The 19,052-nt window shown below is 38.5% G+C and overlaps 1 protein-coding gene and 1 pseudogene across 1 annotated transcript in view; both read right to left on the reverse strand.

Moving 5' to 3' along the window:
* Nucleotides 1-18,838, reverse strand: part of ACE2 (angiotensin I converting enzyme 2) — a 39,621-nt gene extending 20,783 nt beyond the window's left edge. Inside the window, exons 1-8 of the mRNA XM_016118926.2 lie at nucleotides 18,606-18,838; nucleotides 17,689-17,977; nucleotides 10,169-10,327; nucleotides 6,998-7,091; nucleotides 6,431-6,574; nucleotides 4,958-5,070; nucleotides 2,857-2,962; nucleotides 475-572 (exon numbers count right to left, since the gene is read on the reverse strand). Of these exons, the coding sequence (XP_015974412.2) occupies nucleotides 475-572; nucleotides 2,857-2,962; nucleotides 4,958-5,070; nucleotides 6,431-6,574; nucleotides 6,998-7,091; nucleotides 10,169-10,327; nucleotides 17,689-17,874 (900 nt within the window). The 5' untranslated portion in view covers nucleotides 17,875-17,977; nucleotides 18,606-18,838. The remainder of the gene's footprint in view (nucleotides 1-474; nucleotides 573-2,856; nucleotides 2,963-4,957; nucleotides 5,071-6,430; nucleotides 6,575-6,997; nucleotides 7,092-10,168; nucleotides 10,328-17,688; nucleotides 17,978-18,605) is intronic.
* LOC118608241 lies at nucleotides 3,370-3,488 on the reverse strand (annotated as a pseudogene).
* Nucleotides 18,839-19,052: the final 214 nt, after the last annotated feature.

A 19,052-nucleotide genomic window follows, 5' to 3' on the forward strand; every position in this document is an offset into this window, starting at 1 on the left:
AATTTAAACGATTATGCCAAGATGGTAACAGAAAGGTGGTTAAAAAATAATTTTAAAGACTTGTTTTCAACAATAATAATTTTTTAAATATGCAAACATCTTCTAATGATATCCTCTTTTTCACTATTCATGTAGAGATTACTGACTGATTACTTAGCAATGACTAACTTTAGAAAGAGTGAGGTCAACCAGTTGATAACTCCACATCTTACTGCTTAATGGAAAACTATATCATCTCCATTTTTAAGATCACTCAGTAAGATCAATACCCTACCTGTTATTCAAGGTACTTGATGTCATTGACACTGTAAACCTTTTCCATGAAAAGATAGCTACATAAGAAATAAATTTAAATTAGCTTGACATTTTTTATTTTCACATGGTTTCAAATACGAAAGAAAGGAAGAGAAAGATGGTATGAAAAGTAATGAAGCCGAGGAGTTAGATTTGGTTTTCAAGGCCTCTTCTTCCTACCTGGTTCACCATCTCATCGGTAACATCTATGTTTGGTTTTTGTTCAAAAGGTACTGTCAACGGGTACAGATTTATCCAAAATCTACCCCACATATCACCTATTTAAAAAAAGATTTTGTTAACACATGACAAAGACAGCAAAAATATAGACATGATATTTACATAGTGCATTAGGTAAGACTGAGAAACAGGCCATACAGTATTCTAGATTTAATCCAGTCTCACTTCCTTTTCACTACCTCTTTTTCTCTTCTCTTATCTTAAATTTTCAACTCTCCCTTTTTTTTTCTTTCTCCTCTAAAAGGTTAAAATGGTAAAAAGATTATGTAGTTAAGCACAACTTGTTAGGGAATCATCCCAGTTTCTCCCATTTAGAATTACAGTTCAAAGACACAATTTATTAAATATACGGAACGCCATTGCTACTATAGATTAGAAATATATTCAGATAATCCACCATCCAAGGGACAAAATATTACAAATTAAATGGTAGGTAATCCCTAATGTTGGATTCAAGAGAGATCACATAGGATCATCAATCTGGAATCTCTACTAACTAGTGACTACGTTCTACTTTTATTACTATACTATAGTAATTCACTTAACTGGTGATATTTCAAACATCTCAAATAAATGTTAAGTTGGGTTTCAAAGCCAGAGACTCTAGGAGGGAAGATGGATCGAGAAAAAATCAATCTAATAGCTGGACTAAAATCCTGACACTAAAGGAATGGGACAACATAACTACATAAAGAATATGCCAATAAACTCATGTTTTAAGTTCTACACTTAAATTTTAAAGAAACATCTATCCACTATAGAAATATGTGATATGTGATGCCAAGCTGAAAAACAATCCACATGTAAAAAGCCGAAAGGGACCCAATAAACAGTATGACATGGCTTCTAAAACCCAAACAGGACCTTAATGTAAATGAATAGAATTACAGTGTCTAGAGCAAAGTCAGCCCTTTTTACTCCACTCTGGTCAAACCTCATCTGGGATAACAGTTCAGTTCTTGGCATGATATCTGAAGAGGGACATCAACAATGGATAGCTTGTCCAAAGGAAATTAGAAAAGTGAGATCTTAAAGAGTGGTTAAAAATCTGTATAGGACATTTAACTTAAAATAAGAAAACAGTATATACATGATGATAACAATAAAATTAAAATATACTGAGTACATATTCTTGTGCCGGGTACTATGTTATGTCTTCTATGACAGTTATTTACAAATATCTGAAAGCCCATCTTGTGGAAGAATAGAAATACCGTGGGTAACCTCATAACACGGAATTAGACATTATTAATAGAAGTTATTAGAGAGGATGTTGATTCAATTCCACACAAGGTAGAACCTTCTTATAATTAGTGCCATGTAGTGACAGATTAGTCTACCTTAGAAGGAAAAAAGAGGCATATCACACCAGGCAGGTTTAAGCAGAAACTGAATTACTGAAGAATGTCTGCCGAAGACATTGTAGAGAGTATTTATTTATACACTGTTTTGGAGTAAAAAGTCTCCACAGGTCCTTTGTCCATATTCTCTCCTGCTGAGAGAGAGGCTTAGCCGTGGAAAAGAATTAGCTACCAGTAACTTAGTTTGACTGTAGCAAGAATGTTATGTATGCATGGGATGAACTTTTCAAACATGAATATTTTCTTTGGCCTCAGCTTCTGGGGTGATGGAAAGGGAAGTGGAGGATAGCCACTCTCTGGAGGGAAACTGGAAGGCTCATTAAAGGGCCCCTGGTTTTGCATGGCCTACAAAGGCCCCACAGCAGAATCCAAAGTTCTTGGAAGATTGATTTTCCTTCTAATCTAGGCATCTTCCTTCATGATGAAGATGTCATTCATTACTCATATGATTCCAAACCAAACAGTTTACAGTAAAAGTAACTGGTCCAGTTTAGAATGAACTTATAAACTTTCACTTGGGCTATATCTTAATTCTAGAAAGCCTTGCTCTTATGGCTGACCACATCCGGCCTACCAAGCTTCTTTCCTCTGACATTAAGATACCAAAATTCTAAACTCCACCTCAAGAGCTTAGCCAGCCAACTTAAATAATAAGACTTACTTCCCCCCATTTCCACTTTCAATTGAACTTGGAGTTCCTTCTCTAGTTATCTTAAATAACCCTTTTATCATTGGATTGTGGCCAACATAATAACTGTTTATGTATAAAATAAAGTAATGCGGTAGAGAACAATTTAAAATGGCTTTTCTGTTGAAGACAATGCTTGCAAAACGTGATTTCTATAATGTTACTAATTCCATTCACAGAATTTTTCAAAAGTTGTATGTTGAATCTCACTCCCAAAAACAACTTTATTGGTAGAAATAACATTGAGCAAAGTTATTCCCTAGAATTTCTTACCAAGCAAATGGGCAGGGAGGCATCCAGTCGGACTGATATGGGAAGGGTAGGCATCCATCAACTTTGTCCTCACATAAGCATGAAGTTGTTCATATAATGGTTTAATCTGAAAAGCCCGGGAAGAAAGTTTAAGACCAAGAGAAGCTTACTTCAATTTCCAATCCCCAACACTAAAAGTAGAAGCTTCTTTAGACAAATAGAATTTCCCTAAATTCTAATTTCTTCTCCTCTCAAATGTTCTGGGGAGTTTGAAAACATCCCTTCTTCCCAGATATTGATGATGACTAGCCGCCCTGCATACAGCAATAAACATACCTGGAAGAATACAGTCCCCAAAGTGAAAACAGGTACAAAAAATACTCATTTTTAAGATGCTACCTACTTCCTTTGTATGTTTTTTTTTTAATGCTTTTATTAAAAAAAATTTTTTTTAGGCAAGGCAACCCTTGGTTGACCTCACAGATTCCAAGGACCTTGTCAGCTTATAATCCCTTATTTTATTTTTATTTCTTACACCTACAGTGCCTGGTCTTTCTAGGTGGTCTCCCATCCAAGTACTAACCAGGCCCGACCCTGCTTAGCTTCCAAGATCAGACAGGATTGGGCTTTTTCAGGGTAGTATGGCCATAGACTTTGTTTTTTTAAGTTGAAATATCATTTACATACCATAAAATGCACCCATCTTTAAGTGTATAATTTCACAAGTTTTAGTAAATTTATACTGTCTGGCGGCTGTCACCACCACAGAGTTTTAGAACATTTTCTTACCCCCCAAAATTTCCTTGTGTCCATTCGCAGTTGATCCCACTCCCTCTCCCAGCCCCGGGCAATCACTGAACTGATTTCTGTCTCTACGGTCTGCCTATTCTGGACATTTCATATAAATGAAATCATACAATATATGAACTTGTGTGTCTGGCTTCTTTTACTTAGCATGCTTCTCTTTAGGTTCATCCATGTTATTGGATATATCAATAGTTCATTCTTTTTTATTACTGAGTAGTATTTCATTGTATGAATACATCAGGAGTTTGCTTCATTTAATATCTTATGGGTAAAATCCACCAGTTGTGGGATGACTGTGTTGTTTCCAGTTTGGGACTAGTATGAATAATGCTTCTAGGAACATTCGTGTGTACGTCTTTGTATGGATATACATTTTCATAGCTCTCGTTTAGACACCTAAGAGTGGAATACCTTAGTCATATGGTAACTGTGTGTTTAACTTTTAGGAAACTGCCAAACTATTTTCCAAAGTCGCTGCCCCATGTGACATTTCTCTCAGCAGTTTATGGGAGCTCCAGTATCTCATCCTCACCAGCACTTGGCATTATCAGTCTTTTTTAATCACGGCCATTCTGGTAATGTGTAGTGGCTTTTAATCATGGTTTTTAATTTATATTTGCCTAATAAAATGGTTTTAGTTGTTGCTTATTTGCCATTTCTTTGATGATGTATTTATTCAAATTTTTTGCCCATTTCTTTGGTGGGGGAGGGTCGTTTGTATTGCTTTCGTTTTTGATAGCTCTCTGCCCCACTATGGCTGTGAAGAGTAGTTCATGTAAGAAGTGTGAAACGCAGGGGTAAGGGGGGGAGATGCGGAGATCAAAATGAAGGAAGAGGGAGACATTAAGAAGTGTCCATGGGACACCTCTACTCATAGGGCTCTCTCTCCCTTCCCCATAAAGCGTTCCTTAGTCAATGATAAGGAAACAGTGGTATTGATTTTCCTAGGGAAGGAAGAGAAAGCTATCGCTCTGCTAACAAAGAAAGCCAGTGCGGGCCCCAGGTAGTTTGCAAACACCATTCCTTCTTATAATCTAAAAATCTGTTCCTTCCTATAATCTTTCCTTCTTATAATCTTGCTGTTGGTAATCGCCGGTTAATGGCTGAAAAGGGGAGGGAAGCAGGGCGAAGCCGATCACCTGTAGGAGTTGCCCTGTTATTCTTCAAAGTCCTTTCGAGCTCTAATATTCCATAACTACGAGGCCTGGGAACGGCTGAGCAGTGTGTTAAGAACAAGCCAGATGTCTTTGGTCATCATCCCTTTTTCCCATGCACCGCCCCCAACACCTGTCTCTTTGTACAGTTCCCCCGTTACCTCTGTAAAGATACGGTCCACATCTTCGATCAACTGGTCACGGGTATAGGCAGAGCCATTTATCCCTTCTGTTTCATAATCTCCTCTCCAATAATCCCCATAGTCCTCATAATCTGTTGTTTAAAAGGAGAAAGAGAAGAATGTAAGGGAGAGAAAGAGATAAAGCACAGTATACATTGATTAGCCTTGCCAGGAGGTTAAAAAAAATCCAAAGACCTGTCACATTTTTATTACCCTTCTAAATATCGACTCAAAGAGATGTAAATGAATAATAACACTAGCTAAAGTCTGTTAAACACTTGTACTTGCTCTGTGCCAGAAAAGTAAATGCATTGTCTCATCTAGTAAGTGCAAACACTCTCCGAGACTGAGGTTATTATAATAGCCACTGTGCAGATTAACAGCCTGCTCTTAGGTGGTTAAATCATTCATCCAAGGTCACGCAACTGGTAAGGCACAAAGGCCCACTCCTAGTCTCCTAACCCTGGGTCTCTACTTTCTCTACAGGTCAGTCTGAATGTTTAACTTTGAAACATGTGATTGGATCTGAGTATTTAAATTCTCATTTTCTTCACGGCTTTATATTTTCAAACGCAACCCAACTCATCTCAGACATTGCCACAGTGGGCCTGTGTGTCACAGAAAGAAAAAAATCAGATTGATTTAGGCTGGAAACCCATTATTTTCTGCAGCTGTATGCATATCTCAAATCATGTGGCCCCCAAAAATTTTAACATGAGGAGGATTTTCCATATCTCTTAACTTATTCTCTTGCTTGCGTAATGAGCTGAAACCATGGCATTATGAATAACTTTATGCTTTGGTGATTCACTACCTCCTGGGGTGGAGTAAGAAAAAATATTTTTCATCTGTTGTTTCTAAATGACTTTCACTGCACTTAAACTCATATTCTCAAGCCGTAGGCAAGCTGGAGACAGTAGCTTATCACTGCATCCTTCCATCCAAATATTTATTTCTATCCTCACCTTCCTGATCATCCATTGCCAATGTGCATGTAAAAATAGAAATTATTAAAATATGTTTGCAGACTTTATTAGCCTAAATCTGTGACACCAACCTGAGGTAAACTCACAAAAGTCCCTTGAAAATGAACTGTGGCTAAATGGGAGTTTAGGTGAGAGACGGTGTCTCTGTCTCTCATCATTTCGGAGAAATAGAATCCCTACTGAATGCCCAGATGACCTCGGGAACCCCTGGGAGCCTGAGAACTTCCACGCAACTGATTTGTTCGAGGCCCTGTAGTTGAGTCTCAGTCCTGAGCTTTTTAACTGTAGAATGTCAGTTCATCTTCCCTTATTCTCTAGTAGATTTTTCTTTGAGACAGGCAGCATGAATTGGTCAGCAGATGATCATTAATTTAGGGATAGCTCTTATATCAAAAAGTCACCTTGGTAATTCATGAGAAATAGCCCCAAAGAGAGCTTCAGGACCTCTACAGACCAGCAAACTTACTCTCTCCTCTTGCCATCTCATTTTTCAGGACCACATACTCTTCATAATATGGCCTCAGCTGCTTGCCAACCTCGGACCTCCAGCTTTCCCAAGCCCAGAGCCTTTGACTGTAATCTTTGCTGCTTTCCATTATGTCATCCAAACCTGTGATTGCAAAGCACCCAAAGGGAAAGGAATGTGAATTTGTAAAATTTTTATTTGTAAACAATTAAATGAACTTTCAAAGGGCAGGCAGATATCAAGGTCATAAAGCTACAAAATGAAATCTCATGATTCATTAATTTCCTCATCCTTATTATAGTTCTAAATAATTTTTCATAGAAAATAAAGCACTGACATCATTAAATTACTGACTTAATTAAATTCTTTAATGTGACAGACTTTAAAATGAAGTTTTGTTAAAAGTTAAAAGTTCATATACGTACTGAAATACACATATATGGAATCTTGTCATCTTTGGATTATCTATCTGAAAGGCACAATGTCATTATCCAACATCGATCTGACTTTTAAAACTTGGAATAAAAAAGTAAATTTCATAATCACTGTTCAAAATTATTAGCCTACCTGGTTCAAGTAACAAACACTCCTGTGAATTATTTGGCTGACAAATTTTTCCAGTACTGTAGATGGTGCTCATTGTATTTAGAATATCATTCAACTGCAAATTAGAGATAATAAATAATGTTAAAAGTGGAAAAATGCTCAAGAGAATGCTAATATAAAGTTTTTTTTTTTGGCCATGTGATTTTTTTATGCCTCAAAATACAGCAGTTCACATCTCCTTTGCCAAGTATCTTCCTTTACGTAGGGCAGGACTATCTCAGTTAAATTTCCCTATTATCGACTAGCACAGAGCCTTGTAAGCACGTTATAATATATGTGGAGTGACTGAAGTAAACAGATCTACCAAAATCCCCAAAGCATGTCTCACTTACTCATGCACGGGGAAGTGCATTTGTTATTTAATTCAGCATTCATTGAGTGCACATTTATTAAACATCTACTATGTCTGACACTCTGACAATTCTGACAGGCAGCCATGACATCAATAATTACATAATAGAGTAACAAATGCTATAACTGCCACCAACAAGTAATGTGGCAGTATGGGGAAGAGTGGTATCAATAAGTAAATATAACCTAGAGATTCAGGAATGGCTTCAAAGAGGAGGGGACATTAGAGGTGTGTCTTGGAAGAGAAGTGAAAATTGGTCAGGTAGAGAAGAAAGACAGAGAACAAAGCCTAAATGGCGAAAGATGTTGGGAAAGACGGAGCGTTGACATGTCGAAGGAAACTAGAGTAGTGGTGCTGCTTGAGGGAAGTGGAGGACATAAGAATGGAGAAGTAAGCAGGAGCCAGACCATAAGAGTCCTTCTATGCCATATCGAAAAATTTAAACTTCATCTTGCAGGTAAAGGAGAGTAAAGATAACCGACTAAAGCAGTGCTACTCAAAGTACGGTCCATGGATCAGTGGAAGTCAGCAAATGGTTCATTTCCATTCTGTGATAAGTACAGTAATTAAAAGGATATATGTTTACAAACTTTTAAAACCATCTGCTATTTCCACGATATCTAGGAACATGACCAGTGAACTTAACCATGTATTGATCTGTGATGGATTGGTTACAAAGGAAGAGAAGGAGAAACAGAGGGAGGGAGGGGGAACTGCTTCTCTCCCACGGATGATTTAAGAAGCACCAGACGGAAGGCCCTGTTTCCCCTTCTCCTATTTCTCTTCTTGCACTCTGCTACTAGAGTCATTAGCCTAAAACATGAACTAGATCCCACACTTAAAACTTCAGTAAGATCCCATAGTCCAAAGGCATCAACCCAAATTCCTTCTCATGGCACAAAACCCCTCATGGTCTCTTTCTCTATCTGCTTTTCCAATCTCCCCCTTCTTCCTCTCCATTGAATTCATGCATCCTTGAGTCTCCCCTCTCCCCGAACACTTCAAGCTCTTACATGCATTTCACTGGTTTTCAATCCTGGCTACACACTAGAATTACCTGGGATCTTTTAAAAATACAATGTCCAGGTTCCACCTAAGCTAGATCAAGTCTGTGTAGACTCTAAGAGACCTATAGACAAGGTTTCTCATGGTGTCTTTGTGAAAAAGTTTGAGAAGCATGGAATGGATAAGATAAAGTGGATTAAATAAATAGTTGGATAATTAAATCCAAGGAATGCAGAATAATAAATATCAACTTGTAGGAAGATATGTGCCATATGGTTTCATCTTTGTTCTTATCATGCATTTTTTCTTTTTATAGATGCAGATTAGAACACAGAGTTCCAGAGGATAAGCAACTGAGAAAGAAGGCTTTGATGTTAAACAGTCAAATATTTTAGATAAAAAAAGATTTCAATAGGTTAGATAAACTATGATCTGCAGACCAAACCCTGCCTGCTGCCCATTTCTGTAAAGTTTTATCGGCACCCAGCCATGCCCATTTGTTTATGTATTAGTTATGGCTGCTTTCCTACCCTAATAGCAGAGTCCACTCATTGTGACAGAGACAATACAGCCCACGAAACCTAAAATATTTACTATCTTTCCCTTTACAGAAAAGTTTGTTAACTCCTTGGCTAGAGAAATGAGAGGAGAGATGTTATTTTAACAGGGGGCGAATATAGGCTTTCTTGAATTTAGACAAACTAGCCACCTAAGAATAGAATTTTAAAAGGTATCACTTTAGAGCAACGTTGGTAGAAGGGATTCGGAGACTTCATTGACAGTGATGTCAACATGAGCCAAGCATGGAATTTGTCAAAAAAAAAAACAACCCTAATATAGTCTTAGACTGTCTTAGTAATATAGAGTACAGTGTGCAGAATGTCACATTCCTGCTTACCTCCTTACAGACCAGAGCCAACTCAGAGTGCTGTGTTCAGTTCAAGGATATTGACAAAATGAAGACAGCAACTGAGACTGATCAGGGGACTCAAAACAATTATATAGGGGAAAATTGACAGAGTGAAGAATATTTAGACTAGAGAACAAAAGACTAGTTTTTTAAAAAAATTTTCTACCTTCATTTACTTAAAGACTATTATCAGAAAGAGCAATTTGGCTTTAGAAGGCAGAACAAAGTGGAGGTAAAGCACTTACTGCTCAGTGGGGGGAGTGTCTTTCCAATCGCTAAAGCAATCTGAGCTGAGGTCGTTAGTCACTTGCTAAAGAGGTTGCAGAGGAGAATCAAGAATGAAAGTGGGGAAGAATTACACTACAATATGAGATTTCTCAAGCTTGGCACTATTGACATTTTGGACCAGATAATTCTTTGTTGTTGAGGGCTGTCTTAGCAGCATCCCTACCCACTAGATGCCAATAGCATCCCTCCCGAGTTGTGAAAATCAAAAATGTCTCCAGACATTGTCAAATGTCCCTGGGAGACAAAATCACCACCAGTTGAGAACCACAGACACAGACTAGGTGTATTCCTCAGGAAGGTTACCTCTGTAGAGGGTGTCCCTATACACTACTGTGTGCCCAGACAATCCCGGTTTAACTCTGTGTCCTAACATAATTATTACCAGTGTCTTCTTTCACTCTCAAAAGGATTCCAGTATGAATGATAAATTATGTGCTCACCCTACCTAGGTACAGAGTTCTTTTTAATAGCAGCATTACACTCTTTGCAGATAAAGGAAGCAGCCATGCAAGATACTAATGTTTAATATTCCCCAAATATTTCAACTCTTGGGATCAGTGCTAGCATGTTCACATACTCTTTTGGTCTTGTCTGCTGAGAGCGTCGATGACCCACTCTGCTGAAGGATCCGTAATTGTAGCTTGAGTTCGGGATCCTGAATTTCATCTAGCTGATAAGTTTTGGCAAGCTTGGACTGTTCTTCATAAAAGGCAGACCATGTGGCCCTGGCTTTACTCTGAAATGACAAAAAAATTAAACTGAAGTCAGAATGACACTGCTTAAACAGAACAGAAGACGGAAGATATGGTCCAGAGAACATCTGGTGGAGCATCTAATATTTCTTGAGTGGTTTAGTTTTCTACTTTGCTGAAGGTCAAGGTTTAGGTTAAGAGTGACCAAGCCACTCTTGGTCACTCTCTTTCTGGCCCAGTGCCTGGTTTTCCCAAGGGTCCTGTCCCCAGACTGGAAGTGAATTCTCATAGATGATTCATGTTGTAGGGCCCTGTAATCTGTGGCCTTAGCACTGTGACATGGATGAGTTGACCAGGATTCAAGGATGAATGCTCTAAAAGGAGAGACTATGAAGCTCAGAGTGGACTTAATGGAAATACAGACAAATTTGTGTGATCGCCTCTCCTTGAGTGTGAGCAGGAGCCATGGTTCACTTCTAACCAGTAGAATATATCTAAAGTGACAGGTTGAACATGTTTATGTTATATAAGATTTCTATCTTGCTGGAAGACTGTCTCCTTTGCTGACTTGGATGCAGCAAGATGCCACGTTGCGAACCACCCTGTGGAAAGGGCCACATGGCAAGGAATTGAGGATGGCCTCTGGATGACATTCTGCAAGAAACTAAGGACCTCAGTCCAGCAGCATACAAGGATGTCAAGCTACCACCAACCACATTAGCTCAGAAGTGGATTCATCCCCCATCGAGCTGCCGGTGAGACCAAGAACTTGATTGCAACCTATGAGACTCAGAAGCAGAAGATACAGCTAAGCTTTCCCTGGACTCCTGACCCACAGAAGCTGTGAGTTCATAAGCGTGTGTTGCTTTAAGCTGCTAAGCTGGTGGTAATTTTGTACACAATAGATAACTAGTATAGATGCCCGGCATGATTATACTTTCCAGGCCAAGGAATTTCACTTTTATCCTGTGAACGCTAGGAAGTGGCAGTGAAAACGAAAAATGATTTATCTCTTTATCGAGCTCACACAATCCCTCAGGAACTACTTCTCGATTCATCTTCACAAACAATATCGTGAGGTAGTTGTGATTTTGTCCACTTCACAAATGAGCAAAATGAGGCACAGAGTGGGTAAGTAACTTTCCCTGGCTCACACAGCTAATAATTGGAAGAACCAGGATGTCAACCCAGGTTTATTTACCTCCAAAGATAACGCTCTTTACCCATTGAGCATAGATTGTGTTCGACACATTCTAGTCTTCTAACATGCATGAGTGGCAAGGAGAGACCTATAGAAAGAGTTTGGTTTACAGCACAGAGTCATCTCTGCAACCCACCACTCACCTCTCAATCCCTGCCCTTATTCACCCAATCCAGGATGATTTACTATCAAGCAAAATTTCAGTAAAATTTTGAAACCGAATTATAGGAATAATTTTATTCTCAATCTACTTTGGAAACAACTCACAATCCCCAAAAGGCCTCTCAGTCTTAGAACATTTTTATTATACTGCATATGTGAACTTTGAAGATACATTTTATTATTTATCACTACCATACTACAAATGTTATACTTTAAATCATAAAAAAATATGACATTACGTTGCCTTGCATTTTGACCCCTGAGGACATACTGTTCCATCCCAGAGCTCTGGAGACCTGAACTAGTTTTTTGTTAATCTCTTGGCTCAATATTCCTGCACCATGCTAATAGTGTAAATTCAACTCCCAAGCCTATTGAATAACTCACAGGTGAAACCTGAGTGGATCGAGTATCTAGATGAGGACTGGCCCACCTTCTGTTTTGTAAATAAAATCCTATTGTAACATAATCACATCCATTTATGTATTGTCTATGGCCGCTTTTGCATTAGATGACAGTTAAATAGTCTGCATAGTCTACTATGGCTGAGTTGAACAGAGGTGGGAGGGCCCACAAGGCCCAAAATATTTACTATCTGGCCTGTTGCAGAAAAAGTGTTCTGACCTCTGCCATAGATCTAATATACATGCACAGGAAATAAAGGGGAAAAGAGAGCATGTAAAACAACACTAAGGGGGAATTTCTATAGGACCAACATTTCGATTCTTCCACAAATAAATTGCAAAAAAAAAAAAAAGCGAGAAAGGGACTCTATAGATTAAAAGAGACTTAAAGTACATCTATCGAACCGATTGGAAGGAGAAGACCTTGCTAGATCCTGATTCAAATAAACCAGGTGAAATTTAAAAATATATATGAGACAGTAGTGTGCATTTGAATGTCGACTAGATATTTGATGATACCGAGGAATTATTGTTAAGTTTTTGGCATGGTAGTATCGTTAAGGTTGTTTTAAAAATTCTTACTTTGAGAGTTACAAGGTGAAATAGTTACATACAAAACGATTTGCTGTTTGGGATTTCCTTCAAAATAATCCAATAAATGTAAGGGTTGAGTAGAAAAATAAAAGAAGATTGGTCGAAGGGCTGATAATTGGTGAAACGGGGTGATGAGTACTAGGAGATTTAATACACTGGTCTCTCTTCTTTTACATGTTTGAAAATTTTTATGATAAAAAGTAAAGAAAAATTCATGTTATGGAATACTATTTGGTAATAAAAGAGAACAAAGGACTATTACATGCCACGACACGCAAAGTAAAAGAAGCCGGTCACAAAAGACCACCTATTGATTCCATTTATCTAAAATGTTCAGAGCGGGCACATTTGCAGAGGCAGAAAGCAGATTAGTGGTTGCTCAGGGCTGAGAGTGGAGAGAGGAAGAGCGATTGCTCCGGGGCACATGGTTTCTTTTTTGGAGTGATGAAAATGTTCTGGAATTAGATGGTGGTAATGGTTGTACAGTTCTGTAAATATACTAAAAAGCATCCAATTGCATACTTTAAATTGGTGAATTTTATGGTACATAAATTATATCTCAATAAAGCTGTTGTTTAAAACTTGCAATAATAAAAGCAAAAAAAAAAAAAAATCACCTTATTCCCTACATCCTATAACTAGGTCTGACCCCTCCATACAACTGCTCCAAACCAAAGGATTTAGCCAAATTGATGTAACGCTCTTTTTCCCAGTTACCTGGCATCCACGAAGAAGTAGTGGCGGTTTCTGACCACCAGACTATCCTCCTTGGGCGTAGCTGGGGGTCGCCTGGCAACCTGTCCGAATGCTTACATCAATGAATAATCGTGTGAAATGTGGGCATAAACATGTCATTTTGAGTTGCTCGAGCTTAATTTCACCAAAATTACATCGCAAAACTGGGACATTATCAAGTTTTCATGACAAAAGGAAAGTAGTATGAACAAGGCCTCCAATGCACTAGACTCGCGTTAATTCTCTGCACATGGACCATATTCATTCACAATTGTTATCTGCTGTACCCATCTACACCCTTACATTTCAAGAGACAAAAAAACAAGCGACTTGCCAAGGTCTCACAGCCAGGTTAGGAGAGTCACAATAGCATCACATTTCTTGAATTCCATTGTATTTCCAGTACAGTGATCGTTCCCCACCTCCTAACCCATGTGTAGATAATTGTGTATGTCAGAGAGAATGAGAACGACTCATCAGAGACAGGAATGAAGTCTACATTCCCCTTGGGTACATAAGAGCCGTTTAAAATTACCCCGAAGGCAAGGAAACAGGTTCAGGAATCAGGCATGCCCAAGGACTCTAGGGACCCCCAGCAGCAAAGGGCTGAAGAAGGCCCAGAGAGCCCCTGAAGGGTAAGTACAAGCCTCCTGCTCTCTCTTCACAGCTTCTCACCAAAAAATATTTGTGAAGCATTCTCAGGAAGCTTTGGGGCTTTGAGAGGGCATTTTTCAACACCCACTTGAGCTGCATGTACAGACATTTGCGGCAGCTGTCCTAGTTACTGCCAAATACTAGAACAATGACCCGGCTTGCCTCTGCTGCAATGGGACCTTTTTGCTCTTTTCCAGGAATAACTGTCTAGGGACCTCCTATGTTGCTACACAGCTTCTGACTTTGCAAAAAAAAAAAATTCCCTTTGATTTACAAAGGACCCCATTTCGAAAATGAAGCCAACAATAAACTTACAAAGAAGAGGCAATGCAGAAAAAGTAATAATATCATTTTACTGAGAAGATAATTACAGTTTAATTGTAAATATTCGATCTCAGACAGGAGAACTGGATATGCTATAAAGTAAGGGGGCAATTTATTATCTAATTCGTGACAAGTGTTTGGGAATTAATTTTCACTGAATTTCTGAACTATTTGGAAACCTGTTTTGAACCAAGCTTTTCCCCTTATCTCTATCTGATGAAATTCGCCTAAGTAGGGAGCTTTGAGGATACCACACTGATCAAATTTTGATGCTTTCTATAATTTTAAGGTATATTCTCAGAATTTGATCTAAAAATCACCATGCTAGGTCAGATCCACAGGCTGGCAAGCCCAAGATTCCAACTCTGAAACATGACCCAAATTTCCCCTCCTGTATTATCTATTGTTACTATAATATTACATAACAAACAACCAAAATCTCGGCGGCATAAGTGCTTATTGTTTACATGCCTGGAATCACTGGAAGTTGCCAGGCAGCTCTGCTGATCTTGACTAGATTGGCTTACAACTTTGAGGGATCAGTTTCTGCTGGGATAACTACTCCCAGCAGAGTCTCTACTCAAGAATGAGAGACATTCTTTAGTTGGCTAGGGCAGGCATGTTCTCATGGCAAAGGCAGAGGTGCAAAAGATAAGCCCCATTGTCCAAGTCAATTCTAAGCCTCCACACGCATCACGTCTGCTACTGCCGCATTTGTTTAAATAAGTCACATGATGAAGGACACACTCATACCACCTTCGGCGCGATGGCAATGCAAAATGATATAACCTTGGTCATTGATATCTGGAAAAGTAAATATCTGGGTCCATCAGAGCACTTAACCCAGTACTTCCTTACCCACAGCGGATCTACAGTCCTTACATTTGCTTAAATACTTCAAGAACCCATTTATTGTTTTTAAAGTCTCACTTTTTTAAATAAGTGAATGGCCCAGTTTGTCTATTCCTCAGTAATGAAAAGGAATGAAATTAAGCTAAATGAAATAAATCAGACAGAGACAAATACTGTATGATTTTACTTACATGTGGAATCTAAGCAAAACAAAACAAATGACCAAATGAAACAGAAACAGACCCGTAGATACAGAGAACAAGCTGACGGTTGCCAAAGGGGAGGGAGGTAGAAGGGGAAAAAAGGAAGAAAAAAAAAACCACCTGGTTTTACAAGTCTTACCAGTTTCACCACCTGTAATGTAAATGGTACCTCATTCTGTTTATTGTAAATTCACCTCTGTTGAGCTTTCAAAGGCACCACCTTCCTAGTATGAAGAGATTTGGCCAATACAATTGTAAACATGCTATCCTTTCTTGTTCCATCTCAGACTAATTTTTTTTCAGTCAGGCTTTGTACAGTTAATTCTGCTTTCCCTCCTAATGCTCTCTGATCCCCTTAAATCATTCCAGTTGCTCTCTTTTGGGGAACATTCTCCATTTCTCAAATCTTTACATCTTCTATCTTTAAGGATGGCCGCCAGCAGCCTGCCCATCTTGGTACCTCTAATGGCACCATCCACAGTGCCTGCTTCATTAGCGGATATCACTAGATGTGATACGAGAGTAGAAAGAAGGGTCTTTTCCCTCCCTGCCCATTGCCCCCCTCCCCAGGTAACCCATGCAGGTACACCAATGTGCGCTAATGCACCCTCCACCACTGCTTGAAGAAGGAGATATTTGTCCCCTCTTTTGCTACTTGCATTCAAATATTTTCACGTGCCTTTAAATGGCCCAAACTTTCTTTCAATTTGGCCAATTTCATTTATGTCCTTTCATTTCTGTCCTTTGCTCTTATTAACCACTGTAATTCAAAAGCGATAGCACTTAATGATCCAGAGGTGATTTCAGTAAGTCTTGCTACATCTCACTCTATAACAATCCTTCTCGGCATCTGGGCACTCGACAGAACTGTTATAAATCTCTTCAACAGCTATAACTCCCTCTCACACTAACGACGATGATATCTTATTGTTCTCCTATGCTCACAAGCATCAAGCCCTATTCTGGTTGATTTTTGAATTAATTCAATCTATACAATGACCCTATAAGGCAGATATGATCGTTATGTTATTTTTCACAGACAAAAAGCAATTACAGTGCAGAGAGGTCAATTAATTAGCTCAAGTTTGCCCAGCCTGAAAGCGGTGGAGCTAGGATTTGGACTTTGGCAGTCTGGTTCCAGAGCTCCGAGGCATGATGCTGATGTACCTTCGCCACCAACAGTACCATTCAGCTAAGCACGGAAACAGATACCCAACACACTACAGGCACCTCCAACAGAGATCAAATAAAAAGTGAGAGAAAAACAACAATGAAGAGATGAAAAGAGGTAAGACCAAAATATGGGACAACAACAACAACAACAACAAAAAGATCTTCTGCGACAATACTGAGCTGTCAAAATCTCCCGGATTTCTTTGAGGTTAGAAAAATAGGAAAAAAGAAAAAAAAGAAAACGCTGGAAGATTTCAAATGAGACTGTAGGTCTCAGATTTGATCTGTCAAGTGAATGGCAGTAATTTAATTTTAACAGGCAAGCTACTAATCACTGGAAAAAAAAAATAAGCTTTTGAACTACACATTTGAAAGAATGTATTACTGTAAAAATGCCACAAAAATCTTTTTTTAAATAATGTTGCTCAATTTCCAGCACTAAATGTATAAAGATACTGCTTTGAGATCCGTGAGAAAAGAAACCTTAAACCCTTGTACTCATCGAAAAAAGCATCTTGCTTTCTCAGAGCATTCTGAGATTTGTCAGAAGTGGCTTAATTATATTTTTTCTTGGAGGGCTCCGGATGGATTCTGTAACCTTCGGAAGTCCCTCAGAACTCTGTGACAGCAAAGGAAGAAATTTCCAAGTCCAGCCTCACCCGATCCATGGTTAGATAATTACTAGCTACCTCTTTCACTAAGCCTCCAGTTACATTTTTCAGTTAATATATTATTTGAGAAAGTCTTTACATATTCCTGTTGACTTTGCAGGATTGAGGAAATTATTATCTAAATAATTTATAGCATTTCCATGAAATGCTTTGAAACCCCGACTATGATGAGAATTATTGTGTCAACTTTATGTAGCATGTGCACTGGTGTCCGAGATGCTGGACTGAGACCAGTGAATAATTTTGTAACAATTTTCCAAATGAACCCCAAAGTCAATTAAGTTTAGTCATTTAGGATTCAAAAATCAGAAATACTGGGGCGAATATCCAACCTTCCAGCTCAGAGCACTTTGATGTCCCTTTTCATTTGTATGAGCAGTAATCTAACCTTTAAGAAGCAGCAAATACCCCTATGCACCCATGAGCACTCACCATCTTTTGGACATTCTCATCGATGATATTGGTGTTAAAATCCCAAGAAGCAAGTGAACTTTGATAAAACAGGTCTTCAGCTTCAGTGTTAAACTTCTCTAAAAATGTCTTGGCCAGTTCCTCAGGAGTGGATTGAGCAGCAGTTACAGCAACGAGGCTGAGAAAGAGCCAGAAAGAGCCTGACATCTTTCTCTGTGCGCCAAGACCCCATTCACTGAACAACTTTCCCTAGAGTAAAACCTCCTCATGAGATCCTCTCTCTCATCAGCCTTTGAACTTGGGTTGGGCACTGAGCAGGGAAGACAGAAAAAAAAAAAAAGAAGAAACAGTAAACAATCTGCTGAACCAATATAAAGTTCATCCTGGAGAGGACAGTAAGCATATTTTAGAATGATTTTTTTTTAAGTAAATCAAATAAACAAATGTTACTCATTAATCTCAGAAAATCATCGTTCTCCTAGCTTTTATGGCCAAATCAAAACTTGTATATTTAGTTAATAAGTTCCTAAAAAGCTGTTAAGAATACCATGAAGGTGTTATAATTTTACAGTGACCTAGAATTAGGGATCATGGGGCTAATGTTGGTACTTATATGATTTTCAAACAATTCTGTTAATAGTAAGTTATCCTTTCTTTTTATTTCAAGTTCATATTCACAGAAACTGTCTATGTTGGTAACATTTTCCCTTCCTAAATAAATCCCTTTACCCTTGTCTTTATGGAATTCATTTTCTGATAAATTTTAATATTCATGGTCTTTTTAAAAAAGTAAATAAGACTACCCTCCACTCCACAGTTTAACTCTCCTGATCTGGCTTGGGAAACCTTAAAAAAGGCTCATTTTATTTCTCAGATGACCATGTTAAACACTGGTTCTATGGCTGACTTCATTGTGTGCCTCCTTCCCTTTCACTTACCTTTCAAACCTCAGTCAATGTCACAAGGAAGTAAGAATGCCTCTGCATGGGATGAAATCCAAGGAGTGTCCATGTCAAGTTCTTGTCGTCCTTAGCCAGGGAATCATGGCAATATAGAGTTCAAAGGGACTTCGGTGGTTATCCTATTGAACCTCAGAAGATGACTCAGTGTCCTTATTCCCAGGGTGTAGGTATTAGTGTCATAGGTAAAAGAAAGGAGCCACTTTAAATGGCAAGGCTCATGAGCCTGGTTGACTATAATTATAAAACCTTCACACAGGGAAAACATTTCTTCACCCAGAAAAACAAGTCTTCCAAGTCCAAGTGAAATGGCAGTAACCAAGCCTTAAAAAAAAAAAAAAAGGTTCCACTACTTGCCCTAATTACAAAGTTGTACATACTGTGTGTGGTACAGTAGAAAAAAATAATTATAAGCACCTGTCCAAA

The sequence above is a fragment of the Rousettus aegyptiacus genome, unplaced genomic scaffold (assembly GCF_014176215.1).
Source record: "Rousettus aegyptiacus isolate mRouAeg1 unplaced genomic scaffold, mRouAeg1.p scaffold_m13_p_9, whole genome shotgun sequence".
Classification (NCBI taxonomy): Eukaryota; Metazoa; Chordata; class Mammalia; order Chiroptera; family Pteropodidae; genus Rousettus; species Rousettus aegyptiacus.